This window comes from Aethalodelphis obliquidens, unplaced genomic scaffold (assembly GCF_003676395.1).
Source record: "Aethalodelphis obliquidens isolate GAN/ISIS:26980383/991018 unplaced genomic scaffold, ASM367639v1 scaffold23, whole genome shotgun sequence".
NCBI classification, from domain to species: domain Eukaryota; kingdom Metazoa; phylum Chordata; class Mammalia; order Artiodactyla; family Delphinidae; genus Aethalodelphis; species Aethalodelphis obliquidens.
Window position 1 is genome coordinate 8,103,033 of NW_020837967.1, and position 18,076 is coordinate 8,121,108.

General features: G+C 39.7%; 1 protein-coding gene across 10 annotated transcripts in view; it reads right to left on the minus strand.

Annotated features, from left to right (window-relative positions):
• ANKRD26 (ankyrin repeat domain 26) overlaps nucleotides 1-18,076 on the minus strand; it is a 92,452-nt gene that overhangs the window by 63,307 nt on the left and 11,069 nt on the right. For 6 of the 10 annotated variants that reach the window (XM_027121649.1, XM_027121651.1, XM_027121650.1 and 3 more), the window contains 6 exons: nucleotides 15,691-15,797; nucleotides 11,804-11,874; nucleotides 7,171-7,204; nucleotides 4,650-4,722; nucleotides 3,479-3,539; nucleotides 3,190-3,389 (listed from right to left, as the gene is read on the minus strand). In XM_027121649.1, the coding sequence (XP_026977450.1) occupies nucleotides 3,190-3,389; nucleotides 3,479-3,539; nucleotides 4,650-4,722; nucleotides 7,171-7,204; nucleotides 11,804-11,874; nucleotides 15,691-15,797 (546 nt within the window). Of the gene's footprint in view, nucleotides 1-3,189; nucleotides 3,390-3,478; nucleotides 3,540-4,649; nucleotides 4,723-7,170; nucleotides 7,205-11,803; nucleotides 11,875-14,061; nucleotides 14,200-15,690; nucleotides 15,798-18,076 lie in introns of all 10 variants that reach the window. The other 4 variants (XM_027121653.1, XM_027121655.1, XM_027121657.1 and 1 more) reach the window with 3 other exon arrangements.

The following is an 18,076-nucleotide window of genomic DNA, read 5'->3' on the forward strand; positions in this document are numbered from 1 at the left end:
GAAATATAAATAGAAGACCGATTCTGCTTTGTATTCTAGGAGAAGTAGAGCTACATGAAAACAAATAACAGAAAAGTATCATTCAAAAGCTCTACAATTGATGTGAACAGAGTACAGGAAGGGCACAAAGGAAAGAGGAGTCAGCTGTATCTGGGTAGCTCAGGAAATGCTGCAAAGACAGGTCTGTGTCTTAAAAGACAGACACACTGTAGAGCGGGGATGTGAAGGGGATTCTAGAAAGGGCAGCCTGAGCAAAAGGACGAGGCGTGAAACAATGTAACAAGTCACATGGAAAACTAGAACACAGTTACCAGGAATGGTAATGAGAGAAAAACTGGAGGATCAGAGCCAAACGAAAAAAAGCAAGTGTCCTCCTAGAACATGAACTTTCTCCTTCACGTGATGGGGATCCACTACATAAGTAGAGGCGTTACATCTTCACAAATATATTTTAGAAAGGTCACTCTGGCAGCAACATAAAGATGAACATCAGGGGAGCAAAACTAGAAAAGAGCATTTCAAAATTATAAGTGAGAAAGTAATAGGAAATGAAAAATGGTAAGCAGGTAGAAAATACTGAACTTGATGAGCAACAGGATGTGGTGATTTCAGGGAGGGATGGAGTCCAGGATTTTTCCTGCTTCGGTATTTCAGTGATGTTATCTACTAGGATGGGGAAGACAGATGACAGAGTAGCTTACAAAGAGTCAGGAAAGAGGAAAGCATCAGGGACAATGTCTTCAGCTTGGGGCATAAGAAATTTGAGGCACCCAGGGGACTTAGAAGAAAGATTTGGATAAATGCATTTGGATTAGTAATAGATAAACTTGTTCAGGAAAAGCATATGATGTTAAGATAAATATCTGTAAAATATACTAACCTGGTATAATTAAATGATGCAAACCTATGCAGAGTTCTGAACTTTTGAAAATATAAACAAGACTGGGGAAGAAAACTATGAGCTTCAATTTTTCGATTATATATTGCAACATTTGTTTAAGGATATAAAATATACTCTTTCATGAATATGTGCAAATATTCATTTCTGGGATATAATAGCAATAAGCATTTTTAAGTTTAATGAAAAGATTTGATTGTAAAACACCAACTCAAGAGACTACGAGAAGATTCCTTTTCAAAAATTAATCTTAAAAGACAAGTTTTAAATTGTAGAAGAGGGCTTCCCTGGTGGCACAGTGGTTGAGAGTCTGCCTGCCGATGCAGGGGACACGGGTTCATGCCCCGGTCTGGGAAGATCCTACATGCCGCGGAGCGGCTGGGCCCGTGAGCCCTGGCCGCTGAGCCTGCGTGTCCGGAGCCTGTGCTCCGCAACGGAAGAGGCCACAACAGTGAGAGGCCCGTGTACCGCAAAAAAAAAAAAAAAAAAATTGTAGAAGAGAATGTTTATGTGATTATGGAATTATAAGGCATTTTTAAGTACTATTATGATGTACGAAAGAAACATAAAACCCTATTTTAAAATTCACATGATTTTCTTATTCACCTGTGAACAGCACACTAATAACTCTTCCTATCTACGCCTTATAGAATGGCAGTTAAAGATTGGGGAAATGATTTAGTACCAAAAATAATTAGTAAAACTATGATTATCCAAGTTGGAGATTTAAAAGTTCTCAGATACATCTATGATTAACAAACAGGACCCAATATTCACACGAGGGAAGAACAAAGGGACTAAAAAATCAAGTAACCAGGATTCCTGAGTTTTAGATATGAAAGAATTTACATGTTAGTTTAACTTGTATAACAAAATATTTACATGCTAGTTTAACTATAAATACTGAAGTTAATAAAGTTTCTCAAGAGTAACATGAAATGTACCTATTGCTAGAGATATTTTAAAAAGTAAAAAATTGTCTTCCAGAGATAATTTTGTACACTCTGCTGGTAATTTTTCCTTCCTTATTATTTTATAATAATAAGTAGTTTATATTAGAAAAAAATCATAAATTGTGATTTCATTCATTTGATGCGTGTATATGTGCCCATTATGTACAGATATTACTAGGAAAAGATAAATCAGAATCTCTCCAGAAAAAAAGATTTCTATATTTTTTTCTTTAAGACTGTGGCAGTTTAAAATTTTCTCATTTAATGACTTGAAATTAAGAACCTCATTTACATAATTAGAAATTATAATCTTAGTGAAAAACTAGATAAAATACTTATTTATTTCCTCTCTGTCTATTCTCAAAAAGATCTAAAACGCCTACCAAGATGATACCAAACAGTAAGATAAATTAGTTAAGTAAGTTAAGTATATACCAAACAGTAAGTAAGAAACTACAAGAAGGAGAAGGGCCAAAAATTCTTAATTCAAAATAAATCTGATAAGGCCTAAAACAGAGCTCATCTTGCATTATCTATGAACAAAGGTTTTGCTAGATTAAATATAAGACATAACCTTATTAATTTAAAAGTGAGAATTTTTTAAAAAGGAAAAAACTTCAGATTAAAACTAACTTCCACATGGAACTATATTCAATACCTTGTAATAAACTATAATGGAAAAAAATTGAAAAAAAATAATATAGATACATACATATGTATAACCAAGTCATTTTGCTGTACACCTGAAACTAACACAATATTGTAAATCAATTATACTTCAATTAAAAAACAACAATCAAAAAAGGTAAGGATCAAATTCTCTTTCAGTTCTTCATAAAAATCAACTATATGTCATTCAAAAGAGTACGAGCATTTTTTCCCATGACCTGACTTTCTCTTGTTAATTTGAATTTGAAATAATTTCTATCATATTTTATAGAGTTCCTGCTCTCACTTAACCCCACTATTTCTGTTGTGTTTGTATAATAATCTCTCTCATCTTGACCCTCACTCAATCTTTAAAATCATCTTGTCCTTCTTAAATGAATTCTTCCCCTTCATCCCCCTCCCCATCTTCATATTCATCTAGCTGTTCTTTCTAGTTGCTTTCTAATTCTTTCCTTTCATAATGGCGTACTTCAGAATGGTTTACTGCCACCAACGTTCATAAATCTCAATCCTGCACATGTGTTGCTCTTGTTGTTACACTGTTTTCTATTGTGATCTTGAGGAATTCCATTTCTGTAAGGGATTCTTTTCATCACTGTAAGAATCAGAGGTCTGGTATGTGAAAAAGCACAGAAAAAAAAAAGTTAAAAACAAAACAGAACGACTTACCTTTGTAAGACCAAGGTCTGCTAAAGACTTGAGAGGTTTTGGGAGAGGTTCAGGTGATGGGAAAGCAGGATGAGAGACACCCTGGAGTCTGATTGATGGTTTGGGAAAGGTTTCGACCACATCTTCATTTTCACTATCAGAACTATTGTCCTCAAAGAAGGTTCTCTTCTCTGGCCTCACGATGCCACATTTTGCTTCTACTATAGTGAAAACAAAGTGGAGTACATGAGAACATCCATAATTTCAAATCAGTGAATAACACAAGAAGGACAGTCTTCAAATAACTTACTGTTTTTCTTGGATTGCCGAGAAGCACTCATTAGCTTTGTTAAGCTTGGTTTCAGGACATTCTAGAGAAGAAAACAAGAGCTTTAAGAACAAGAAGTATTGGGAATTCCCTGGCGATCAAGTGGTTAAAACTCCATGCTTCCACTGCAGTGGGCGCAGGTTCAACCCCTGGTCGGGGAACTAAGATCCTGCTCCGCTTGCAGGATCTTAATTCCCCAACCAGGGATTGAACCTGGGTCCTTGGCAGTGAGAGCGTGGAGTCCTAACCACTGGACAACCAGGGAATTCCCTGAATATACGCTTAATGGAATGCTTCAGAAAACACAGCAAAATCCCTTCCTAATATGGATTTTGAGAAACAGAATTTTAATTTCTAAATTTCCATAATTTCAACTGTTATTTTAGGCTTAATGCAGAACCAAAGACAGAAACAGAGGAAAAAAAAACTCTCTCCTAACAACTCTATGATACCAAAATAAAAACTGTCCAAGAAAGGGCTTCCCTGGTGGCGCAGTGGTTGAGAGTCCGCCTGCCGATGCAGGGGACACGGGTTCGTGCCCCGGTCCGGGAAGATCCCACATGCCGCGGAGCGGCTGGGCCCATGAGCCATGGCTGCTGAGCCTGCGCGTCTGGAGCCTGTGCTCCACAATGGGAGAGGCCACCACAGTGAGAGGCCCGCGTACCGCAAAAAAAAAAAAAAAAAAAAATTGTCCAAGAAAAAAGAACTAGATGATATATGCTATATAGTTTTGGAACTGAAAGGCCCCAGGAAAATTCTATGATTATTTCAGTAAGTAACTGTATCCACTAAAGATTTCATTTAAGCATGAGTATTATATAAATCACGTCAGTATGGCTGAAAAGTCTCAGTAAGAATCCTTATGTTTGACCAAATTTCGTATTTCCTCCCTTGTGGGAAAGTGTTTCCCAATACACTTTTCCTGTCACTATCTACTTCCCAGCCCATTTTCTCTTCAGCTCCAACCTTCAGTATTTAGCAAAGTAAAAAAAAAATTCAACTAGTCATATTTTTATAAAATGGTTTGCTCTGACCAACTTTCTATTACAAACATAAAACAATGAGAGGTAGACCACTGCTAAACTTTGGAAGTTAATACTACACAAAACTAAATTCAAAGCAGGAAAACTAATTTCACAGGAGAGAACTTTACCTTGGTATCAAAATCTAAGTCTTCATCGTCTGATGTAGGCCATGAATCATCAACACCAGGTTTGTTGGAAAGCCTTCAGAGCAAAAATATATAACAAAAATGAGTGACTTCATTTCTTTAACCAAAACCAAACAAACAAAAAATCAAGTGAAAGGTTGGTTTCTATATATTAAATGATGTTTCTTGACATCATTAAAATGTGGCCTCTGTTTTAGAAAAGCTTTTAGTTACCTATTTCTGTTTCCATCTCTCCCGACCTATGAAATATCTAGCTAAGACCCATTCTTAGTTCCCATAACAAAGGGTGACAGCCAATATACTGGCAGAGCCTGAGAATAATTTGTTTCCACCAAAAGTCCTAAAACCTGAACTGAAAACCCAATTAATGGGTAACATAACTTTTGTTTACCCGAACTGGAACAAACCTGATGAACTAAAATAAAGTAGAAGGATATGCTGTTCCTTCTCCATTGTCCGTGCCTGGTTCAAAGACTAATCTGTGTCCGTCAAAAATGGCAGTCTTGGTTCTCCAGCAGGGAAACCACTTATTAAAGAAGGCCGCCCGGGCTATCCCGATGGCACAGTTGTTAAGAATCCACCTGCCAATGCAGGGGACACGGGTTCGAACCCCGGCCCAGGAAGATCCCACACGCCGCGGAGCGGCTAAGCCCGTGCACCACAACTACTGAGCCTTCACTCTAGCGCCCACGAGCCACAACTACTGAGCCCACATGCCACCACTACTGAAGCCCGCATGCCTAGAGCCCATGCTCTGCAACAAGAGAAGCCACCACAATGAGAAGCCCGCGCACCACAACGAAGAGTAGCCCCACTCGCCGCAACTAGAGAAAGCCCGCGCGCAGCAATGAAGACCCCGATACAGCCAAAAATTAAATAAATAAATAAATAAATTTATTAAAAAAAAAAAAAAAAGACGGCCCCATTCCTCCCCTTTACCCTAAAACAGTACAGGGAGTCCCCTGAAATGTTTGAAAGTTAAATGTACAAAAGTCAAAGAACAAATTTATAGGTTTAATTTATATGTTAAACTATTCCCAGAGAGATTAAAACATTAAAAATTATAAAGTCTACTCAGCTTTCCTATAGAGGTCCTGCCTTATTCAGGTCCACATAAATAGCTAGCTCTTAAAAACCCTCATAGGCACTCAGATCCCCAAGCAGAGACAGTGCTGTAGAAACAGAGTCCTGGCAGCTGTGCCTCTCTTTCCCTATGTACTGCCTAAATATCTTCCTTCCTATAGGCTCCCCTCCCAAATCACCCCTGTGCCTCACCCCTGAGGCCTGCTCCATAGCAGCCTCCAACCTTTAAGATTTCAGCCTGTGAAGGCAAGGGTTCCTGAATCAAGGATGGGCTCGGGACTTCCCTGGTGGCACAGTAGTTAAGAATCCGCCTGCCAATGCAGGGGACACGGGTTCGAGCCCTGGTCTGGGAAGATCCCACATGCCCCGGAGCAACTAAGCCCACGCGCCACACTATTGAGCCTGCGCTCTAGAGTTCATGAGCCACAGCTACTGAGCCCACGTGCCACAACTACTGAAGCCCGAGCACTCCGCAACAAGAGAAGCCACTGCAATGAGCAGCCCGTGCACCACAACGAAGAGTAGCCCCTGCTCGCCGCAACTAGAGAAAGCCTGCACGCAGCAACGAAGACCCAATGCAGCCAAAAATAAACAAATTTATTTATTTAAAAGAAAAGAGAAGAAAAGAAAAAAGACTCTAAGAAAAAAGAAAAAACTTCAGAAAACCAGGCAAGAGTACTACCCTGAAGGGAAAACCAAAACCAGACTGGGAAGGCAGTAAGTAGAGAAATCAACTAGACAGATGCTCTATGTAGATGTTGAATTCAATTAACATAACATGGTCTATAGGCAGATACTCTTCTCTTATAGAAAACTAATTCACCTTAAGGAGACTAGACATCATTATATCTAAGAAGACCTGCCTAATGAGGTCTTGCTTGTATAAAGCCCTATGGTTCTGAGGCCTCAGCTACCTGAGATCTCGCATAACACCTTAATGGTAAATACAAGGTACTAGTTACCACTGCAATTGTCAAATATATCAGGACAAAGGCTTGGACTAACCAGGTTTCTTAGGAAAACTCTAAATCAGAGTTAATACATAACTAAATTTGACTTTCTGAGTTGATCTGATTTGGGTCTGTATCTTGACCCCAGTGCTACACGGGTACTTATCAATCTCTGCTGAGGGACATGAGAGTGGATCTGGGGCTGACCGTCACATCACAGGTCAGCAACTTGTTGACTATGGAATCATGGGTCAATTAACCAAGCCCTTCAAACCACAGCTGCCTAATGAATAAAGTAAGCTATACAGCACAGCTACTTTGCAAAGCGGTTGTGATGACTTTATGATGTAACAAATTTAAGCACATAATACAGTGTTTAACCCAGAGTAGAACACTCAACAAACATTAGTTTCTTTTCTCCATGTTCCCTTAGTTAAACACACAAGTTTTAAAAATCCATAAAATCCTACCTGCTTAAAGACTCTTCTTCAGAACTCTCATCCACTATGAAAGGAAAAAGTAAAACACATTTTAAATCAACAATAGAAAAATACAGAATATTAAAAGTGTAAGACTGATGCTTTGTTAAAAAGGATTCCTCTGCGGGCTTCCCTGGTGGCGCGGTGGTTGAGAACCCGCCTGCCAATGCAGGGGACACGGGTTCGAGCCCTGGTCCGGGAAGATCCCACATGCTGTGGAGCAACTAAGCTCACGCGCCACACTACTGAGCCTGTGCTCTAGAGCCCACGAGCCACAACTACTGAGCCCGCGTGCTGCAACTACTGAAGCCTGCACGCCTAGAGCCTGTGCTCTGCAACAGAAGCCACCACAATGAGAAGCCTGCGTGATGCAACAAAGGTTAGCTCCCACTCCCGCAACTAGAGAAAGCCCGCGTGCAGCAACGAAGACTCAACGCAGCCAAAAATAAAAATAAGTAATTAATTAATTTAAAAAAAGTATTCCTTTGGAACCACACCTGGAGAGTATACTAGAGTGAATGCTGATTATACCACTGCTAGGCAATTATGCATGAGAGCCATTTCCCCACCTTTACATTTATCAAATGCAAAAAAAAAAAAAAAAAAGGAACAGTACTTATCAAAATTTGATACCTAAAAGTGAAGTGCTGTTTACAATGACCATAATCCTAACCAAACTGTGAGACTGACAGAAAATGATATCATTAGTAGGATCAGTACCATAAACTGACAATAGCAAACTTAAATAGTATGATATTTCTGGACTTCCATCACTCAGAGCAGTGCATAGAGAATATATGTATTTTGCCATCACGTAACACAACTTCTCCGGCTCTTCAGTTCAGGGTAAAAACGCCCTGTCACAAGGAAGTCTGGTCTACAGGCACTGTACTTTAGAGCACGGCAAAACACAGGAAACAAACTCTTTCTGGCCCTATTTCCAATTGCAAGATAAGCATGAAAGACTTTGTAATTCCAGTTTTATAAAGGATAATCTCCTGAAAGGGAGGCAGGGAAGGGCAAATGGGGTCAACTGGATGGTAAGGATGGAGAAGTTGAATTTTTTTTAAGTGTTAAATATATATACATTTTAAAAGTATAATCTCTTGAGACTGTGTCCTTCCATTGCTCAAGAGTCTATCTGGACCCACCACATAGAGCAGCACGGTCCAAGCAGTTAGTGCTGTGTAGTCGTGAGGGATGTCATTTTTCTCAACCCTTCCCATTATGTGGCAAATGATTATAGAAATCATGCTTCTTCAGCTTGTAAGGCATATGTCATCGTATCTTAAGCTGATGAACAAAAAAAGGGAGGGAGGGAAGGAGGGAGGGAGAGACTCTGGTACAGCTGGACAACATTTCACATGTGTTGTCATAATCTGATGCTGGGGGAATGAAGTACATGCAGTAACTCCACGGGGAGAGAACACCTGCAAGCTTGCGCCTGGTGTCCTGCAGACTTTGCACCGTGCGCCTTTTCCCTTTGCTAATTTTGCTTGGTATTCTTTCACTGTAATAAATCACAAGCATGAGTACAACCACATGCTGAGTCCTGGGAGTTCTATGGAAGAGCCAAACCTGGTGTGGTTTGGGGAACCTCTCAAACAGTTGCACTATTTACATGAAGTCTGTATTATTTGGGTTGATGTGTTATATGTGATTACAGTCAGGTTATTTCACAGAATAACCTTCCTCAAATTTGTTTTTCTTGATATTTGCCTTGGAGATTCCTGTATTTCTATATCCATTTGAATAAAGGCGTAAAAGGGATAGATGAAACAGTGACGTCAGAAACTAATTGAAACAAGCAACAATCCTATTTCAACCAGAAAAAAACCAAAGAATTCTGATGATTGATAATATGTTCTAAAGTATGCAAGTTCCTATAAAGAAAATGGAAAGATCAGTTAATTTTCTCCAACTAAGCAGCGTTTAATTCCTCACAGTTGACTCTCAGGTTTTTTGTTTTGTTTTTGTTTTTGTGGCCACACCGAGTGGCATGCAGGATCTTAGTTCCCCAGGGATCAAACCCATGCCCTCTGCAGTGGAAGCAAGGAGTCTTAACCACTAGACCACCAGGGAAGTCCCACTCCCAGGTTTTGACAACTCTGGGAAGACGCGGGCAAGCGTACTCACCAGGCCAGACTGTTTTCGCTGACCCTGGGTGGGCAGCTGCGGCTGTTATGAAAAACTTAGGTAGGACCTTGGTAGATGTGATAATTTTTCCATATTTGGACATCAGAAGTACCACTCATGTAAAAAGTAGATGTTATGACTCTTAAATTGTCCTTATGAAAAGGTTACCACCAAAGAACTTTTAAGAGTTAAATCCAACTTTCTTTTCAGTAATTTTACTTGATATAATTGATACTCCCTCCTTGAATTTTTCATTTAAAAAAATTTTTGCAACATCACCACCATTCTCTCCTACTTTTCTTTTTTTTGTTTTTCCTTTTTAGTTTTTATTTTGAATGAGAGTTTTATTTAGCACACTCAGATGAACAAATATAGGCACTGATCTATCACGCGCCACAACTAGAGAGAAGGCCACACGCTGCAACAAGGGGCCTGCACGCCACAACTAAGACCTGACGCAGCCAAAACAAATAAATATTAAAAAAAAAAAAAAAGAAACTGATCTATGTGGAATAATGCTACTTCCCTCCATCTCAAGACCCTCAGTCATCAGTTAAGGGCTTTATAATTCCACTGGCATCTTTTCGTTATTGGCTGGTACTCAAATTCCTAGAGGAGGATCCCTGCAGTATGTGACTCAGATTGTCCCCAGGAGACCTTCTCTTTGTCCCGCTGTGGAGCTCAGTGCCTGCCCTACTTTTCTCCAGCCCCTCCTCAAGTGTTCTTTACCAACCATCCCCACAGCACCCTTTCTGCACCAGCAAAACTGAACTGCTCATAAATCCTGCCAAGTCCACTCGTACATCTTAGCCTGTGCACTGCTGTTCTTTCTGCAAAACATGTGATCTTGATAGCTGTTCCTCCAGCCAAACGCTGTCCTTCTGCCTCTTTACCTGGCAAACTTCTCACTCTGCACGCTTACCTTAAGGTCCATGCACTTTTTAAAACTCGAATCCCTCACCATGGACTTAAAATATCTGGCACATATGAAACACCAATTTAAAAAAATACATAAAGACAATTTATAAACTCCTAGTGGGCTCTGGGACATAGTAAGCACAGAATAAAGTATACTAAATAATGAAAATGATCATTATAATAACAAGCTCCTGGAGGGCAAGAGCTGTGTTTTTGTTGTTGTTGTTGTTCTGTTTCGTTTTATTTTTTTTTGTGGTACGTGGGCCTCTCACTGTTGTGGCCTCTCCCGTTGTGGAGCACAGGCTCCGGACGCGCAGCCTCAGAGGTCATGGCTCACGGGCCCAGCCGCTCCGCAGCATGTGAGATCCTCCCGGACCGGGGCACGAACCCGTGTCCCCTGCATCGGCAGGCGGACTCTCAACCACTGCGCCACCAGGGAAGCCCAAGGACTGTGTTTTTTACATGTTTGCATCCTGTGACATCAGAATAGTGCCTAGTACCTAAAAGATACTTGATAGTTAATTTGTGGACAAATAAATAAATGTGTTCTTTGAAAATTCCATTTAAAAAAATACAGAAATTAACCAGGGACAACTCTATTATGAGCACCTTGAAGACCAAAGCTCTATTTCAGCTCTGTATCTCCTCTAACGTGTAAAATCAACCTACAGAAGTTCTTTGATGGACAGAGGTCTACTATGTTAGAGGTGTCCTCATACAGACTGTACAACGCGCTAGGTGCCACATCTAGGGAACACAATAGTGTTTTTCTTAATGTGAAGTATTTTTGTGCTTTTATTAGAATTTGCTGAGTCTCCAGTTGGGCTATTTGAATATTATGATAATCCTTTAACTAATGGCAACAGAGCATCTCGTTCTAACAAAATTATAGTGTCATGACAATTATCCAACACACAGAAGAAAACATCTGGTTCTGATGAAGTCAGCCTATCTCACTCTGTTTGGACTTGTGAGGAATGAAGTTGGTAATAGCGAGACCTCGCTGATACAATAATATGGAAAATAACCAGTGCTTCTCTACCAGGCATTGCTTTTCTGACTTCTGTACTATCAGTAGGTATCTTTCAAAAATAATCTCTTCTTGGTACGCTGCACACTGGCTCAGCTTTGCAGTTCTTCTTGTTTGCCATCTGTTTAAAGTACCAGGAAGGTACTGTTGAGTTCCCAGGCTTAAAGTTGGTAACTTTTCTAGTGAGGCTAATCACTATACAATAACTAATATTCACGTGATCATAGAGGAAACATACAACATACTAACCGAAAAATCTTTTTTCTTATTTACACAAAGATATAATATGGGATTTTAGGCGCCATGATTAAATATGTGGATTTCTTTTCAGACAATACTGTCTCTGATTTTAAATTACCTACAATTAACTTCTTAAACAATTCTGAATACTAGACTATTAAGAAATTAATTTAAAAAATAAAAATATACATACAGTTTACACACTGGTTTTTTTCATTGCTTTTTCATTATTAAAACTTCCTCACTCTTACTTTATCTATGGTAGGGTCACCAAGAGTGATTCACTATCAGACGTCTTACCTGGGTTGCTATTTTGAGAAGGAGTTTTAGGTCTCTTTTCTTCTTTATATTCAGAAATCAGTTGGCGATTGCTATGTATTAAAAATGTGATAAATAATATTACTATTTTAATACTAATATGAAAAACAATTACCAAATATATTAAATTCTTAGATCACTTCAGACAATGTCAGAGCTATTATCAAAACTTCAATTGTGGGACCTTCCTGGTGGTGCAGTGGTTAAGAATCCGCCTGCCATTGCAGGGGACACGGGTTCGAGCCCTGGTCCGGGAAGATCCCACATGCCACGGAGCAACTAAGCCCGTGCGCCACAACTACTGACCCAGAGCTCTAGAGCCCACGAGCCACTACTGGGCCCATGCGCCACAACTACTGAAGCCCACACGCCTAGAGCCCGAACTCCACAACAAGAGAAGCCACCGCAATGAGAAGTCCGCGCACTGCAACAAAGAGTAGCCCCCGCTCACCACAACCAGAGGAAGCCCGTGCACAGCAACAAAGACCCAATGCAACCAAAAATAAATAATATATAAATTAACTTTAAAAAATCATATTAAAAACCCAATGTGTGTGTCTTTTCATAGGTTTAACATTCTAACGTTGCAGTTTTCAGGAAAAATGTCAGTAATCAGGGTGATTAGCTGTCCTTTCTTTGTGGTTTGTAGTTCAAGGACTCTCAGCTGTTCTATAATTTGTAACTGAATGTATTTATAAATATATGACCTCATTAAATTAGATAACATAACTGTCCCCCATTATCGCAGCTAATCGCACCAAGAGTAGAAAACTAATCAAAGGTCAGACCTGGCTTGGACCACTACTACTCCTTCTCTACCTACTCAAACTCTGAACCCACAGATCTTTCTTAGAATGATGCTTAAGCTCCACGTTCATCTCCAATTCACTTGGAAGACATAAGCCTACTTTTACAATGGATGCTGACAAGTCCTGGACAGGGCTTACCTCTCCTAATGCCAACTAACCTACTTGAGATTCAGGGATTTCTGGTGAATGGGTTCCTTATGAGGCAGAATCTGAAAATACTTTGAAGGTTGAGGCAGATGTAAATCATTTAGAAGATTTTCATTATCATGGAACACAGATCACTTGAGGGGCCAACCTCAGTTCCGGAGTCTGAGGCAAGCTGGCACCCACTTCTCTGAGGAGGAGGATATGGGACCTTCCATGACCTAAGAAAAAGTGCCCCACAGGATAGAAAGCAGCCTTGAGGTCCAGGTCTGGTAACAAAGGAAAAAGGAAAGTCAGCTCTCTCCCGGCAGGAGCATTTGAACCTCTCAGAAAGCCTAAAACAGTTCCCATTGACATCTGCTAGCAGAAAAGACAAGAGCCTCAAAGGGTAACTCATCGTGAAGATCTGGGCTACGACGTGGGCTCTGCATAAGGGTTTTGAGTGTGTCGGGGAGGGTGTGCATGGCTAAAGCTAGGAGGCCCAGGTGCCAGGACTGGGTGCTGGTGCTTTGGAACAGTGGCTGAGCTGCAGGCATATGTACGAGAACTAAAAAAGTTGTCACTTTGAAGTCTAAGTGTGCATCGCCATGAAGACTGAGGAATCTGGATCAGTGAGGGCATCCCGGGAGCAAAGGTCGATCGTGACCCGACTGCAGGACCGGTTTCTTTTTTCTTTTAAAGTTATTAAAGGTCTTTATAGAGCAACATCCAGACTCCAGATCCAGCTGCCAAGGAGACCCTGCTAAGACCAGTTTTAGTAGCAACACTGCAGCAATAGAATCAATGCAATCAACAGAATGATGAGAATGCCTTTTTTTTCCCCCTCCAAATGACTTGTGGAAGAGGACTGTCTCTTTGATCTTAGGGAATCCCTTAGGTTCTTGCAAAATTTAAGAGGGAGAGTATAGAAGTAAGTCCCCAAGAGAAAATATAGGATAGTCTGCTGAACTAAGCACTTCAAGACCCAAATAACAAGTTAGAAAAATCAGAGCTGTGACACTACTTGTACCCCATGCACAGGGGTTACACTTGGAATGAAATGGATAATGTTAGGATCTTTAAGGATATAAAGTCTTAAAGTCCTGAGATAAAGAACCCTGTGCCCACTGCTACATCTAACTAGTCTGGCCTTTCGGCTGGTTTCCAGCTGATGATGGGGAACATCTCCCCACCATTCCCAAGCTGCCTGCACCAAACGAGAACTCTCACCTGTCACATAACAAGTAACAGTTAAATTATTTTTAACCACAGTTTAGTGATAACTGGCATTTTAATGTAAACACTTACATATTAAAACCACTAATAAGAGCATATTCTTCTGCGGTCCATCCATAGATATCTTGAGAAAAGACATCAATACCTTGCTGAAGAAGAAGCCTGACTATATTTGTTGATTCATAGTTTACAGCAAGTATGAGAGCTGTTCTAAAATAACAGAGAGATAACTTCACCCTTAGGAACTTTAGCTAACTTACTTTAACAGCTAATTTGATATACTTTACCAAGTTAATATCTTGCCCATCCATGCAGAACTGACCATTTACATATTCAAGGGTTCATCTTTGTAAATTACCTCCAAGGCTAAAATGAAGGGACAAAAAAGAAGCCTCCTGTCCCACTCAGATGGCATGTAGAAGAAATTGCTAATTTAAAGTCCTTGATGGACAAGAAACTATGCTGAGGTCACTTATCTGAAGCAGGTGAGTACATAAAGGAAGAATTCCCCATTTCTTCCTTAGTCTGTTATATTATACTTCAAAATCAGCTAGAGGTCAGGTTAAGGAAAAGCTATTTGCAGGCTTAAAACAATAATATTAATAATAATGAAATAAAAACAGTCATGGTTGCAGTTAATGTTGCTGATAAGCATGTGCTAGGCACTAAATGAAATACTATATATGTAATCTTTCTTCCACACAACCACCCTTGAAGGATATACTACTATCCTCCTTTTCATATCAGGAAACATATTTGCTGATAATAAGTAACGTTCCCAAGGTCATACACCTAGTAAGTAGGAAAACTAGGAATTAAACCCAGTCTGAATCTAAAGCCCATCACTTTCCTCCTTATCACCCATCTATGACTTGTCTTCACTGAAGGAAATGTTTATCCAATTAAAGCTATCTTTCTTCCTTCTACCTTCACCAGTTAAAAATAAGAACATCAAAATGTACTAGAAATGGGGCTTCCCTGGTGGCACAGTGGTTGAGAGTCCGCCTGCCGATGCAGGGGACACGGGTTCATGCCCCGGTCTGGGAAGATCCCACATGCCGCAGAGCGGCTGGGCCCGTGAGCCGTGGCCGCTGGGCCTGCGCGTCCGGAGCCTGTGCCCCGCAACGGGAGAGGCCACAACAGTGAGAGGCCCGCGTACCAACCCCCCCAAAAAAAAAAGTACTACAAATGAAAAAGGATAAAAACTGATGAGCCCAAAGTATCTGGTAATAGTGATTAACAATCACTTAGTGATAACCTAATAACATCAGTACTCTTCAAAGAAAGTAATTTAAAGCAAAGAGTCATCCCAAAGACATGCATCTTTTAAGGAAAAATATATACAAAGTAGAGGTTAAAAAATTATTCTAAAAGAATTAAGAAATTCAATACTGTGTCATAAGGTAAATTAAAAAGTAGAAGCCATATTTTATAAAGCTAATAAAACTAATACGAAATCCCTTAGCTATTATAAGATCGTGTGACCAAAAAAACAAAAAAATCAGGTTGCAAATGACATCAGTCAATATTATAAAGGAATATGAATCCTGCTATATATTATTTTTCATGATACACAGTCAGAGTAATTGCTTTTCGACCTGATGATGTGTTGATTATACATTAATCCTCTTCTTACTAATTTACTCTGTCACCACTCTAGAACAGCACTAAGGTTTTTAAAAAGAAAAAGAACTACTGTACCTTTTCATCTTATCAACTACATGTATATTTGCTTCTTTCTTTACTAAAAATTCCACCATGTGCTGATTGTTTTCACTTACAGCAAGTAAAAGTGGTGTGAGGTCCTCCTGTAAAACAGCAGAAACACTTTATACAGAAGGTACAAAGTTACATATTTCTAAACTGAATTTTAAAACTTATAATAGATTCTCTGAACTTAAACATCTAATATAGAAAATAAATAAAAAGGAGCCCCTTCCTTCTCACCCACGCTGTGCTTTTCTTCCTTCTCTTTAAAATGCTCCTCACTTCTTTACATGATTAACTGCAAAGTCATTCTCTAAAACTCACTTCCAACATTTACCGGTTCCAAGGATCTTTGCTTCTATCACAGTATTTATCAGGTATACTGTAGTTACTTTATTGCTCTATACTAGTCTATACACTCTAAACACTCCTCCGGAGATAATCATTTAACTATTAAATCAACTGCATATTTTAGGAACAATGCTGAGGAGAAAGATATAATATTGTCTGCAACATGCATAACCTATCCAACGATAACCAATTAACCTCATAAAGTTTACAGACATTCCAATGGGAATATGACTCTTCACATGAACATGTAAAGAAAAAGAGTTTTTTAAAAAAAAACTTATAAAGTCTAACTTGAAAATTTCAATCCCATTCTTAAGAGATTCTTTTAAAATATGAAATAGATTATAAATTAATGACTGTTTTAAAATCTAGAAATATTTATCAAAATAAACTGTAATACAGGAACTGGAAACACAGATGCTTATGGAGGCAAAGTAGGTGACCCAAGTAAGTGAAGAACCCAGGTGAGGCCAGCAAACCGGAGAACGCACACCATACAGAAGGGGCACCTTTGCACGGCAGACCAAACAGTAGCGTGGGCTCAAGGGGGACCAGATTGGATTCCTTAAGAGAAGCCTGAAATGCAGATTTCTGCATGAGTCTCCTAAATTTTAAATGCTGACTCAATTTGTGGAGAAAAGCTAAACACATCCAGGGGCCACGTTTAGTCTATAGCCCACTTGTGTTTTTATGTTTGCTGTGAGTGTTTCCAAACGGGTGGATATAAAGCAAATATTTGCATGTAAAACCTTTCCTTTCTTTAGTATCATGTGTTTTACAAAACAAAAGTGGGTCCTAACATGTAATAAAAATTGCTATTAAGGTTCATAATACCCACTTCAAGAATGTTTCCAATGCCTGTTAAAACTACAATCTATGGGCTTCCCTGGTGGCGTAGTGGTTGAGAGTTCACCTGCCGATGCAGGGGACACGGGTTCGTGCCCCGGTCCGGGAAGATCCCACATGCCGCGGAGCGGCTGGGCCCGTGAGCCATGGCCACTGAGCCTGCGCGTCCGGAGCCTGTGCTCCGCAACAGGAGAGGCCACAACAGTGAGAGGCCCGCTTACCGCAAAAAAAAAAAAAAAGAAAAACACCTACAATCTATTTCTATAATTCTCCCTGATGTTAACCAAATGGATAATTAGTTCATAAGACTGCTGAAACTAAATTATTAAAACAATTCCTATCTGTACTGTTACTAACTTCATGGGTTTTGTTGTTTAAAACTATCATCTTGCTTATGCCAGGGCCCAGTGAACCTAACAGACACACTGCAAGAGTCTGTCATGCAGCTTTCACCAAAAGAAGGCTCATGCTTTACTGTTACTGCAGTCAGGAAAACCCTGTTTGTGATAAACATCTGCTGACCTAATGACCTGGATAACAAAAGGTGCAAAAATCGCAAAGGGTCATACTCTACTTATTAAATGACTCACCATAAGCAAATTTCTAAAGACTCTCTGAGTGCCAGTGAATGACTAGTGGTTGGAAGGAAAAAGGAGTTATTCTTCAAGCCAATAGATATTGCCAATAATACCCCTTTTACCTTCTCAATCACAGAGGCAGAGAAAGATAAAAGTCAGGCTAATATTGTTGAAAAGGAGGGAGTTGATGGAAGGAGCATCTATCAAACTCCAACTCTTCTAGAGATTTCTTATTTTTGAGATCTGTGAATTTATAAATCACACTCATCCATTCCATTGTTCTTAACCAAGGGCTGTATCAGAATCTCGAGGAAATATTTCCAAACACACATGTCTGGGCCTTCCTAGATTTATTCAATCTAAATCTTCAGGGGAGAACCTAGGCTTGTAAATTTTTTATAAGTTCTCCCAGGTGACTGTGGTTCATGAGAAGAATTCTAGCTGAGAATTAGTGTAGCAACCATGTCAGTCTCATCTCCTACCCACATGGCCAATTCCTTTTCTCAATTGAGGATTTGAAAAATAAAAAAGAAAAGTGTAAGAGATACGAGTCACCAAAACTACATTTAATTTTTCTGGGTAAATAGGTAGAACAGGGACGAGTA